The 12,752-nt window shown below is 31.9% G+C and overlaps 2 protein-coding genes across 4 annotated transcripts; one reads left to right on the top strand and one right to left on the bottom strand.

The window, feature by feature from the left end:
- The first annotated feature begins 444 nt into the window (after positions 1 to 444).
- LOC106119413 (uncharacterized) lies at positions 445 to 2,950 on the top strand. The gene is made up of 2 exons (XM_013314369.1): positions 445 to 1,178; positions 1,413 to 2,950. Exons 1-2 carry the CDS (start codon positions 678 to 680, stop codon positions 2,019 to 2,021), a joined length of 1,110 nt encoding a protein of 369 aa, XP_013169823.1. The 5' UTR covers positions 445 to 677; the 3' UTR covers positions 2,022 to 2,950.
- A 3,868-nt stretch (positions 2,951 to 6,818) lies between these two features.
- On the bottom strand, positions 6,819 to 10,178 carry LOC106119412 (pygopus family PHD finger). Of its 3 annotated transcripts, none has more exons than XM_013314367.1 (3): positions 9,922 to 10,178; positions 8,210 to 9,662; positions 6,819 to 7,815 (listed from the first exon to the last, which is right to left on the bottom strand). In XM_013314367.1, the coding sequence occupies exons 2-3, from the start codon at positions 9,523 to 9,525 to the stop codon at positions 7,695 to 7,697; spliced, it is 1,437 nt and encodes a 478-aa protein (XP_013169821.1). In that variant the 5' UTR covers positions 9,526 to 9,662; positions 9,922 to 10,178; the 3' UTR covers positions 6,819 to 7,694. The 3 variants fall into 3 exon arrangements, with proteins under 3 accessions (XP_013169821.1, XP_013169820.1, XP_013169822.1); XM_013314366.1 differs by having other exon boundaries at positions 10,018 to 10,178; XM_013314368.1 differs by having other exon boundaries at positions 10,025 to 10,178.
- Between the last annotated feature and the right edge of the window lie 2,574 nt (positions 10,179 to 12,752).

Below are 12,752 nucleotides of genomic sequence, written 5' to 3'. Positions count from 1 at the left end.
AAATTAATTTGTACTTCAATCGAAACCAAATAATACAAGTAGAGAACTACAAATGAATATGAGTCAAAGTTATTATCGATATAAATAAAAAAATCTCATAACATTATTTTTTGTCCTCTAACGTTCTAATAACAGCTTAAGATTTTTCGAATATAACAATTTTTTATCTGTTGATTTAGATTTGGATAATAAAGATAGAACAGATCAGAGATAAATAACAATCCAGATTGTTGTTTGCCGTCTTCGCTTAGATTATGAGTTACAGCAATTTAAATTTAATTTTACTAATTATTTCAAGATTAAAGAGAGGGGAATAAAACATCGCCACGCATAGACAATGTAACTTAAGAATAATTGACAATCTCCACAGACTAAAAAATATTACACTGAATAAAATTAAGTTACACCACTACAAAGTTATAGTTAAGTAACACAAAGAAATAATTCGTGGGTTCTAGTGCATTATATTTATTAAATACTTAACTAAAATAATGTTATAACAACCAAAATACATAGAATAACTAGATATTCTTTAATAATACACCATCGTTCAGCAGTGTATAGTGCTTGTTTTTAATTAAGCACTTGTCAAATGAATCATATGTTTGGAGTAATTAACTGTGTCAATGTTTGTATACTAATGACAGTTTCAAAAAGTGAACTTTAGTTTTTTAAATATGAATATTCCAACAAGTGCTGGAAAGTCTCCGTGTAAGCGACAGGAAAATGGCGACCAAACAATGGAATCTGAACGCCCACTTAAAAAGGCTCGTTTTGCGTGGCAAGTTAAAGGAAAATATCATTTGAGAAATGAAACTTCAGAGAATATTACCTCAAAATCTGATGATTTGGTTCAAGCCGGTTCATCGTCAGGAAATGTTTCAGCAGATCTTGTTGGAAATACCGAACAGAATTTAGAAATCCTCGGGGATTATTTGTTGAAGCAGGACTTTAACACATTAGATTCTGTTATAACAGACAACGATAAAACTTTACCGAACACGAACACGTCCAATGAAAAACTCGAATATCCTATATACGTTAGCTCTTACAGTCGAGGGTCCAGCAGTAGTTCTAGGCAATCAAGTGATACATCATATTCAGCATTACCCATGTCAATGGTTCTGTCACAAAGCTACACAGAAGATCAGTGCATAGCAAGATGGCAAGCAAGACAGGTATAGCAAGTTTTTTTTTTATATTAAGAACATCAAATATATTTTTTATTGAAAGAAACCACGGCTGTAGCCTTGAAATTGCTGTAGTAATATTATTTTTCAATTAAAACTTGCCTCATTAGTGTAAAATCAAGACACATATTGTAATGTTGACTGAGAAAGGTGCCTAATTTAATTTTAACTCATACATGAGTGTAGATTATGAGAATTCATTTGTTATTTATCAATTTTCAGATGGCCAAAGGCTTTGTTGACAACACAATCAACCGAGTTTTAGACTCCTGGCTAGTGGCACCATTACCAGCTGAGATGGACAACAATAGATTCCTAGCCTTAGATGTTGCTGAATTTATAAATAATTTACCAGGTGATAATACAGTTGAAAACGAGGGTATTTTGATGGCAATATCAGCTCATGGACTACAGAACACTTCAACATCCAGTGGTTCTAAAAAAAGTGAGTCAGATCAAAGTGAAATGTTGAACCAGAAAAGTGAATGTATGAGCCCGCCAAGTAGTCCAATACCATCAGACGATGAACCCTTCACTACAGATGACCATATAGATAGTAACTCAAGTAATTTAGACATGGCATGGTCATACTCCGATGAAACAATGAGAAAAAATGTGAATAACTTAACTCAATTAGCATTACTACCAGATACAAATCCACAATACCAGTATTTTAACGAGACTGAAAATCTCCAAGCTGCCAACATAGATTATGATAATATTAGATCAAATGACAGTGATTTTGACAATCAATTAGACTTTCTAGACGCTGCTGTATCATTTGCGATACAAAATAAAGGTTTGACATCAGATGGTACTGATTATGGTTAAACTATTGTATTTTACATTCCTTATTATAGTGAATACTAGCACAAAATAGCAAATAGGCAAAGGTAGAGAACTTAGACTAGATGTACGGGACTGACTCAAACTGGAAGAACAGCAAATATTTGGATAGAAATAGATTTGAGGTTACAGAAAAGTTAAGTCTGTGATTACTAAATTATTTTTAAATGCTTAATACATAAATTTTTATAGCTTATGAAACAAAATAATGTATTGTATAATTGTATACCTAATTTGTATTTACTGAAAGAATGACTAGCGCATTAGGTAATAGATATTTGGGCATAGATATATAACATATAGGAGTGTTTCATTCAAGTTTGTCTAATCAAGTGTTGAATTACAACACTGAGGGAATTTACCCAAACAAAAGAGGGCTCTGGTACATATCTATAGATTATATATCTATGTATTTAGGTTTAGAAGTGGAATATAGAAAATTACCATAGAGTTATATTGTTAGAAGGCTAGGCACTGTACTTTAAAACTGTAACTTCTAAAATTATAGCCCATACGAATTAATTTGGGACTGCTAGAATGCAACCACCTTAAGACTTCACTCTGGTTTTGCGTCCAGTAGATATATTTATCTGGACAACAGTATATTACTAAGTATCATCATCGGCTCACTATACATCCTCACCGAGGGGTTTGGAGTTAATCCTAAGTTAGGGTTGACTATACCCATTCCAAAATAATTTTATTTTGCATCAATATGCAGTTAGCCGATGCCCAAATTTAATTCGTATGGCATATAAAATATGTTACTATTTCCTAACATTTATGCTTATTTGCCTTTCTCAACAAAATAGTACGCTAAAAGAATAATTTAATACTTTTATATTTCTCTATTTAAACATATGTTACCGATGACTGCAACATGCAACAGTATTTTATATTTTGGGTTTTATTAGTTTCATGTACAGTACATATTATAACTTTTTTTTACTTTTGTAAACTGTAAAATGTTTTAAGATTTTAACAAATGAATGTTTTATATTTTTTTTATTCATAGTCTATTATTTTTTTATCGATGGAGGTAATAATCAACAGTATTCTAATGTTAGGATAAAAATAAAAAAAGCTTATTTTTAAAAAATAATCTAATTAAAAAATGACTCGCACTTATTGATGGCACATAACTAGTTTAAGACATGTTGATATTACTAAGAGTGAGACATTTTTAATTAGTTTATTTGTTTGTAAGAAGTTAAGTATATTAGAATATTGTAGTTTTAAGAAAACCTTCCTATTTTATCACATGTTTTGCAACTATTTCATCTCGCGTAGTTTTATTAGATTCCGTATGTGTATATTAGAAATGTGATATTAAAATGAAATTATCTCGAAAGAATAACTAAATTTAAATGAAAAAAGTACAAAATGTTTTACATTATACCCATATCAAAACGACTGAGTGTTTTTTGTTAAACAATATTTGCTACTTTGTATGTAGTTTGTCTAGTAATAAATTATGTTGTCGTGCAATTTGTATGGGATCTTTGTATTATAAATGCATTTCCATTGTAGTTGACATGTTTATTGTATGCCATTATGACGTTACAGTCAATAAAAATGATACTCTACCTATTGAGTTAGTATTCATTTTAAGACTACACACCTTAAATGTACAGTCAGCTTCTTTCGCGGTGTGCCATTTACAAAAAACTAATATGTCCCTGCTATCATATCTTCAGACCTGGATTTAAAAGTCAAAACATTTCGATAAAATTCGAGATGAATAAAGGTTATGTAAATAAAATGTCTCAATAACAATTTTATTATTGCTTGTTATTCACATTAGGTAATACAAAATAAACTATGCACAAATTTAAGACCACACCGAAGTCATTTCATTTCATGCATCATTTTTCAAGACAAATTTAATCTTAACAAAGTAATATAATGTACAGTCGGCGGCAATATACTGATTGTGATGACACTTCATTTCGGTTATAATTACAACAATTGCCGTATGATCTAGATTAATTGCATTAAACATACTGTACAATTATGTTTCAATTATATGTAGCTCCATTATAAATATATTTACACAATATTAATATACTATTTTCTCTCATTAGCAAATTTTCTAAGATAAATTTGTTCTGCATAAACAATCTGCAGAAATACAAAAAGTAAGTATTTCTTATTGCCTTTACTAATTTTTAATGTATTTATCAAATTCATATCCACACAAGTACAGACAGCTGCATAAAAATAAAAACATTTAAAACTTTAGAAACTTGCATACATCTTTGGTTTCTAAAGTATGCATGCATGTAATGCATGAATACATGCTATTGACGAATACTTGCCTACATATTTTTGAAACCGAAGGCCTATACTTTCTCAAATTTAATTGTATAAATATTTATGCAGTTGACTGTACATAACTATTTTTTTTTTGTAGTCGACAATGAAATTAAAACATTTAAAATCAGAATGAAAAAAGAAATTGATTAGGCACTAGTTAATTCATTATAAATTCAGTTACATAATTAAACAATTATTACAATTTAAGACAAACACATTAAAAAAATTAAATAAAAAAAAACTTATATTTTTTAGAATAGATTTAGACTGGTCGTATATGGGACGGGAAACATTTGGTATGGGAATAGACAAACTCTAGCCATAAACTGTCCGTTATATAAACCTGTTGTGCAATATTTAATATTTGTTCATATCTACACGTAATTACAACGCTGACTTAATATTATTCTTATTGCTAATCTTACAGGCACTTTATACTGCTATTTAAAAAATCTCAATATAGAAATATGTGTCTACAAGTTATCAAAGACATTAACCGTGGGTTTCTGAAACCAATGTTTCTATATAAATCATATCATCTCAGTTATTATCTTTGACAAACTAGAGATAGCAATATGATTTAAACGGGTATTTTGGTCTCAGAAACTCATGATAAAACCGTTAGATCGCACGGTCTGTTACAATCACATACAAAACTTGCTGTCTCTTTGTCAGTGAGACTAAAAAATATTTTTATATTTAAATTTCAAAAGTGTGAATTCAACGAAGAAATTTTTAATAAAGTTTCTGATCTGAACATTTTAGAACACATTAAGTACAAATTATTTAAAGTAAAAAAAAAACAAGTAAGCAGGCTGAATTCATAGAATTTTTTGTACCATGAGTTTTTGTTACAAAGAGCTGCATTTATTTTTGTAAAATTAAAGACTTTAGAGATGTTATTCTTCGCAAGTATATATTTTAACGTAGTAATTTAGGCTAAAATATTATAACAGGGCAGTGTTTGATGTATATCGATAAGTTAACACAAAATTATAAGTATTTTAACATTCGTCATTGAATCTTAAAAGCCTCTAACGATGTCAAAATATTTAGACCGTTCCGACGAAGAGTTACATTTTATATGGGTCGATATGAGATGTAACCTTATTCGAAGGACGTCTTTTCGTATCTAGGACCAATACACAGATTTATCTTAACTTCACAAAATACGTCACAACCGTTTATGCCGATGTTTTTGATACAATTCTGCAATAAATCTCCACTACCGATGCATTTATACAAAAAAATCAAAGAAATTACATATTTTTTGTATAAACATTTAGACAATGGAATTACACAGTCGTTTGATCACTTTAAATTGAAGAAACATGGACGTTTTTAATAGGCAAATAACATTAATATTATTATGCCTATAGAAAATTTTCTATGCATTTTTTTATTAGTTCTTTAGTCTATTTTGCGCGGTAAAATTAACAACAAATATTCGTAATGGTGTGTAGAGAAAAAAGGCTGACTACTAAAAAAGTCTTATTCAATAAATTAGAAAAAAAAAGTTATTTTGGATTTCTCTATGGATTTTTATATTTCAGATTGCTTTCACTCATATTCGGATGTCATTATATAAAATGGTTTCATTATAATATAATCTCAAATATTCTACAATCTATCAAATATTTACAATTAAGCCTATACACGTTTATATTGTTAGAAAAATTGACAAACACCGTTATACTCTTATAGTTAGCAAAGCGTATGGATTCGTTCTTTTTTTTACATCACAAAACACGCATTAGACGCAAACTAGGGCACCAAAACATAAGTACATTATAACTGGTTATAAACGATCTCGCGACGTATCGCAAACATTTTATCAGATAATTTGAGCAAATATTACGAAGATTTTATGTACATAAATCATTTAGTCAACATTTCAATAATTTTAATTTCGGTTTATAAAACATACGATTTCTCTTGTAACGCTACATTGCTCGAAAATTGGCAGAAGAGTAATCTTGTACCGCGCAGGGCCGGTGTTAGGATAGGGCCCGGTTGGGCGACCGCCCAGGACGCTGAACAGAAAAAGTCGCCACATGTCTGCGAATTCATCTTAAATTAACTTTTAACAACCTTCCCTAAAGGTATGGTGGATAAGAAGGCGCCGTAGAAATCATGCCCAGGGCGCTAGTGCAGCTAAAACCGTTACTGCCTACGTGCCGAATCGACTGCTGGACATTACAAATGAAGAGAATAAATCATTTGATATTTGCTTGCAATTTTGTGCACAATATCTTCGTAATTTGCTTTTATTATAATTTATTCAATTAGAAATCACATTTATTTTGTTCTTAGGCTTAAAAAATATTTTAAATTAGAAATTACATCAAAATAATTTCATATTTAAATATAAATCATTTTCAAAATATTGTATTAGTTAATTTGAAAAAAAAAAGTAAAAAAATCTACATTTGTGAATAATTAATCAATAAATTTACATATTTCATCATAATTTTACCATAAGGCGGAAATTTTAATACTAACAGATATTTACAGTATGCACAAATAAAACATAAAACAACACACGACTCAAAACAGAGAGTTACATTACATATTGCTTCGTTTCGTTGCCGGTAAATTTATCTAATAGACTAAAATTGCTTTACCAAGTATATCTGACACAAAAAACACGAAAATAAATCAAACACGGGCATGAAAAGAAAAAAAAAACATATTTCTATGGGCATATTTGTCAAACACATAAAACATTTTAAAAAGTCTGTGTTCTTATTTTAAACTAGCAACACTAGACAGTTCATTAAACAATCAAATGTCAACCTTAATCTAATGTCATAAGGTTACACTTCAAATGGCATAACTTATGATTCAATTGATTGGTAATAAATAAATAATGAAAATAAAAATAACAGACTAGCTACAGACTGTCTGCATATTGTTTCACTCAATATTTCAATGACAAAAAAGAGACACACTATATACCAACAAGCGGAATTAGGGAGATATTTGCTATCTCACTCACACATAGGGGTAATATTATGATGTCCTTTTTCCCCTTAAGCTGTCAATATTTAAAGCTTAGCATACACAAATAGATCAAACTATTCACACTTGTTTATGTGTCATCTAAATTGGACCAAGGCAAATATTTCCCTTAATCCGCATTATCAGAGAAATACTGTGACCTCTACTTTACCAATGATTAGTTACAACCTCACATGACTCTAAAGCACTGAACTAATATGGAAAAAGAATAACAATTCCATAAAAGTACTTTGTCAAATAGTAAAAATAGTCCCTTGTGATGATGCAAGTACAGGCTCATATAAGTGGCAGGAACACTGGTGGGTTTACATTGGCGAATCGCTATGGCTTAAATTTTACCAAAGGTATATTTTTTGAATGCAGGCACTTGTCACATACCCACTCTGCATAAACTTCTGCTGTCAAGAGCTGAAACGCCGGCTCCGTTAAACCCGTACAACCTCTGAAAATATTAACGGAGTTAATAAGACCCTAATTTCTATACTACTACAATTCTTTGTTTGTTTCTAGCAACTTGACCCAGCTTACTTTATAGAATTAATAGCTGTCATAATGTCTATCATGGTTCAGCCATTTTAGAGATACCTTCAAAGAAACATCCATGCAACCATCCATCCATCTAAACATTCGCATTTATAATATTAGTAAGATAAAAATATGACCTAAGTTATTTACAGATGGAAAGGTAGAGTATTATTTATATTTCATTAGTTTAGTAGTTTTTGAGTTGAGTTGAGTTTATTTCAAACAAATCTGATATATTAATAGTATGTAATTTTAGTTTTAATAGTTCTTACAATCACATAGATAATAAATTCAAACAAAAACAGTCTCACCTGTGAAACCAAAAGTTGCATCCTGATTCACATAATATTGCTTGATCATTATCATGTACCTCTTTATGACACACTCCACAAGGATATATTGGTGGTGCATTGGGATTTTGAGGGTTAAATACCATAGGTTGATCGGGAGGATATACTTTTCCTGCACTCACTGGCATAGGCTTAGGCCCAAACATGCTCATATTTTGACCCATTGGACCTTGCCCTCCAGGACCACCCATGGACATTCCGCTCATGCCACCTAGAGGCCCACAGTTACCCATATTACCTGGACCCATACCCATAGAACCACTGTTTCCCATACTCATTGGGCCTCCATGACCCATATGGCTGCTGGAATATGGAGGTCCGGGGCCCATTGAAGTCATAGGTCCATTGTTACCCATTGGTCCACCTCCCATTCCTGAACCCATTGGACTGCCATGTCTCATAGGACCACAGTGTGTGGGTCCCATTCCTCCAGATTGCATTGGACTTGGTGACATAATAGAACTGCTAGGTCCCATGGAACCATTTGAGCAGTTTGGGCCCATTGGTCCATTCATTCTTGAAACATTCATACCAGGCCCTCCTCCACCCATCGGTCCATTCATTGATCCAGCACCAAGTGGACTGTGCATTGGTGGCCCCATAGGACTGTTACCCATGTGACTGCCTGCCATAGAACCCATATTCATAGGGCTTCCCATTGGACCGGATGACATAGGAGAACCCATTGGCATTGAATTCATTGGGCTCATTGGACTTCCCATGGATCTTGATGGTCCCATTCCAGGCCCCATACTATGATTACTCATTCCCATATTCGGGCCTCCCATAGGAGACATACCACCCATATGACCCATGGGGCTCATATTACCCATAGGACTAATTCCTCCTCTAGGGGGCATCTGCTGGTTCATAGGACTCATATTATGTGGTAGGGGACTCATGTGCCTCATAGGGGGACCACCCATGTTGTGCATGGGACCCATCATGCCCATTGGTCCGTTTTGGCTCATCATGGGACCATTTTGACTCATCATTGGGCCATTATGTGAAACTGTTGATGGGGAGTCATCAAAAGGATTAGACGCCACGATAGTATCCCCATATCCAGTTAGTGGTGGTGGTAATAAGTCTTGAGCGGTAGGTGGTGGCTGAGGAGTTAATGCATTATTCGCATTAGATGTTTTTCTCCTCTTTTTGGGATTGCTTGGTGCTGGGGCTGGTGGGGTAGGAGTATCCATGGGTGGCTTGAAATCCGAAGGCCCTAATCCTGGCCCTGACATCCTGTAAGATGGCATTCCTGCCAGATTATGACTCATTTTGATTTTATACTGAATCGCGTCTTTTAACCATCATTACAAATATATCGTATTAGTTAAAAAAAGATCCACATATAAGGCACCTCATTGTTTCGGGGAAGCGTAAATACGTGCCGGAAGACTGGTTGCGTCTATATCTGTAACAAAAATATTACTGTATATCTTGCATTTTAATACTAAAATGGCACATATTTTACTGTATATGATATACATATTACGATGCTGTTGTTGTTCAAGACATAAAATAGTTAGAATTTCAAATGTTATTCTGAGAAACAGAAACAGTACCCAGTGATAATTTGTTATAAAAAGTGAAAAAAAGCCCTTTTTGAAGGTAAACCACACTACTAAATGATGAGTCGTAATTGGCAAACGTAGTATTTAAATGTAGCTTACAGCATTATCAATTCAGGATCAGAATAAGTGATTATTTTTTGTCCTCGTCCAGACCCCAAGGCGTGCAGCATATGACAAATACCAAAAGTAAATCACCTCTCACATTAAGTTGTTGTCATCCGTTTAAGGTCCATTGGTGTACTTCTATTTTACTATACATGAAGACCACTAATAACAAGAAATATCAACATATTGCAAGCATTTTTATTTACGACTCACGATAATCCAAACAACACACGCCACATTCACGATGTATTTTTAGCAGATAATTACCGCTAGGGGTCGTCGCTTGTCATTTAAAAAAATATTGAGGCAACGACACACGTTTTCTGCCGGCTTTTGATAATTTCAACAAATTAAGAAGCTACGATTCTATTAATTCGTGTTTTAATTAATGTGGCTTGTATGTTTTAAATATACATTACTATTATAAATAAGGTTTATCGATTTGCGTTATGAGGATTTATAAAATTCTGGCAATATTCGTAGTAAGTTAGACCAGAGTATATAAAATAAGAGACGGGACTCTTGACTAATTAGATACACAAACGGAGAATAAAAATTGTCATTTTCAATGCTAGCAATATTATGAACAAGTCTACGTTGCTACCAACCTAAAAAAATCAATCTGTTAGTTTCCTTTTTGACGTTTGAAAGTATTATTCGAGGGAAAACAATTTAGGAAAAATAAAACCATTTCGTTAATTGCAACTTTAATTTAATCTTCTGACTAAAGCGAACATATTTTAAGAACGCAACATAATGCTCACTGCTTTCGTAATAATACCATTATTGTTTAGTTCACCAACAAAATACCCCAACTTTGATAAATGCTTATTTGTTCCAGTTTGTTTATTTGAGTGTATGAGAGTGTCACTCTCGTCGGGAGAAATAGAATAACACTGGAAAGAGATTAGCTCCTATCTGTTGGTAAAATATTTAGAAAATTGCTAACAAGACAATATGCATTGAATCAAAACAAATCATCATCAAGCTCACTATACGGACACACTATGCTCCACTGAGGAGCTCGGAGCCTGCCCTCAGGAATGCGACTAGGTCTTATTCAACAACGCAGAGCCAGTGAGGGTTGGTTGCCTTCACACATAGCTTTGAATATCTATGCAGTTGTATGCAATTTGTAATTACAGTAAGAATGTCGGATGGATGTTAAATTCGAAGAACGCATTACTATATAGCGGAGATCGTACCTGGATATGTAAAATATGATCCGGTCAAGTGCCAACTGTACTGCCGACGCTCCAAATAGTCCCCTAATCCAAACTTCCTATCAAAACATTGCAAATGTACAAACTCATGTTAAATATTATGTAATGTAAAAACGGAATACAATATTATTTTTACTTCTCAAATAAATTCATAAAATTATCATGAACCTAAAGATTCCGCATATTAACTTTTTTGTTATTACTATTCTCCATAGATGTTTAACCTATAGATTCCTTAATGAGAAAAATAATGAGCTTAGGAGGCATCATTTTGGGGTAAAAGACCTGTGTTGAAATTTAAATTACTTGTAAGAAAATTGTATACAATCTCTGTTTATTTTTTATTACTTAGTTCAAAAAAAGTTTAAGCTATATTATAAGTTGTGATATTTGTAAAATCCAAATTTAATAAATTAATTTTGTTTCATATTGTTCACTAAATGGTATTTTTTTATCTTTTGTACTTGATACTTAATTCCCTATATTTTAGTATATTTTTATTTTCTATACACTGCATTTCCCAATTTCGAGAAAATCTTATTATGCTAGTGTATATTTTATATTAAAGTCTAATACATATTTCTAAAAATTGACATATTATTAACATCAAACTAAAATAAAACACTAAATCTATAGGTTACACATCTATATATCAATATTGATATTAATATAATTACTAGCATTTCCTGCATGGTGACTCTTTTTTAGATTTGCGGTTAAACTACTCCATATAAAAAGTTATTTTTCAAAATTTAGTTTAGAATTACAACAATCAAACTTTGTAGCACAGATGTTGCAGCGACATGCAGTCAGTAATTCTGAAGCAGATTCCTTCATTTAATAATTCTGTAGACCTTGAAGAGGTGCATTTATTCATCTGCAACAGAATGGAATTGTAATTAATTGATTCAAGTGTACAACATAATCAATTTAATTATTGCTTTTCACCTAATTACATACCTTATTAAAAAAACTGGTTTTCTTTGATTATATGGATCTCTCCCCATTTACTTACAAAACTTCTTTGCAATTCTCTACAATGATGGAACTCGCAAACCATGCAAAAAAATTATGATGTTTTGACAGGTACAAATAGGAACTTTTATTGTCTGCCCATTTTTGTGAAATGTTTATGATAGAATCATAAATCAAATTAGTTTGAAAAACTTGTCATGACATGACCAATTTACAGGTTGATCTACAATATTTGAAACAATAATAAAGAGATATTCTACACACAACCGAAATAATGTTTAAGTTAAGTTTTATTATTGAATCTTTTTCATGTTTCGTGCAAACCATTTTATACTAAATATCAAGCCAATAAAAGGTTAAAATTGTTCAAGTAATTGCTGGAAATATGTGCTTTGGGAATTACTTAATATTTACCACTTACCTTGAAGAATTTGGCATGTCTTGTACTTACTTTTATGTTATTTTCATCAATTTTGATTGTAAATTTATTTTTCAGCCATCAGCCTTCTTCTTCTTCTTCTTCTTCTTCTTCTTCTTCTTCTTCTTCTTCTTCTTCTTCTTCTTCTTCTTCTTCTTCTTCTTCTTCTTCTTCTTCTTCTTCTTCTTCTTCTTCTTCTTCTTCTTCTT

This window comes from Papilio xuthus, unplaced genomic scaffold (assembly GCF_000836235.2).
Source record: "Papilio xuthus unplaced genomic scaffold, Pxut_1.1 DF827461.1, whole genome shotgun sequence".
In the NCBI taxonomy this organism is placed as follows: domain Eukaryota; kingdom Metazoa; phylum Arthropoda; class Insecta; order Lepidoptera; family Papilionidae; genus Papilio; species Papilio xuthus.
This window is presented reverse-complemented; position numbering and strand designations above follow the sequence as displayed.

What these genes read in the sequence shown, in the direction of transcription:
- LOC106119413 (XM_013314369.1), top strand. Translation starts at nt 678, where the DNA reads ATGAATATTCCAACAAGTGCTGGAAAGTCTCCGTGTAAGCGACAGGAA. An exon ending in CAAGATGGCAAGCAAGACAG is followed by an intron (nt 1,179 to 1,412) that starts GTATAGCAAGTT and finishes ATCAATTTTCAG; the next exon opens with ATGGCCAAAGGCTTTGTTGA.
- LOC106119412 (XM_013314367.1), bottom strand. Translation starts at nt 9,525, where the DNA reads ATGAGTCATAATCTGGCAGGAATGCCATCTTACAGGATGTCAGGGCCA. An exon ending in TGCAACTTTTGGTTTCACAG is followed by an intron (nt 7,816 to 8,209) that starts GTGAGACTGTTT and finishes TAATATTTTCAG; the next exon opens with AGGTTGTACGGGTTTAACGG.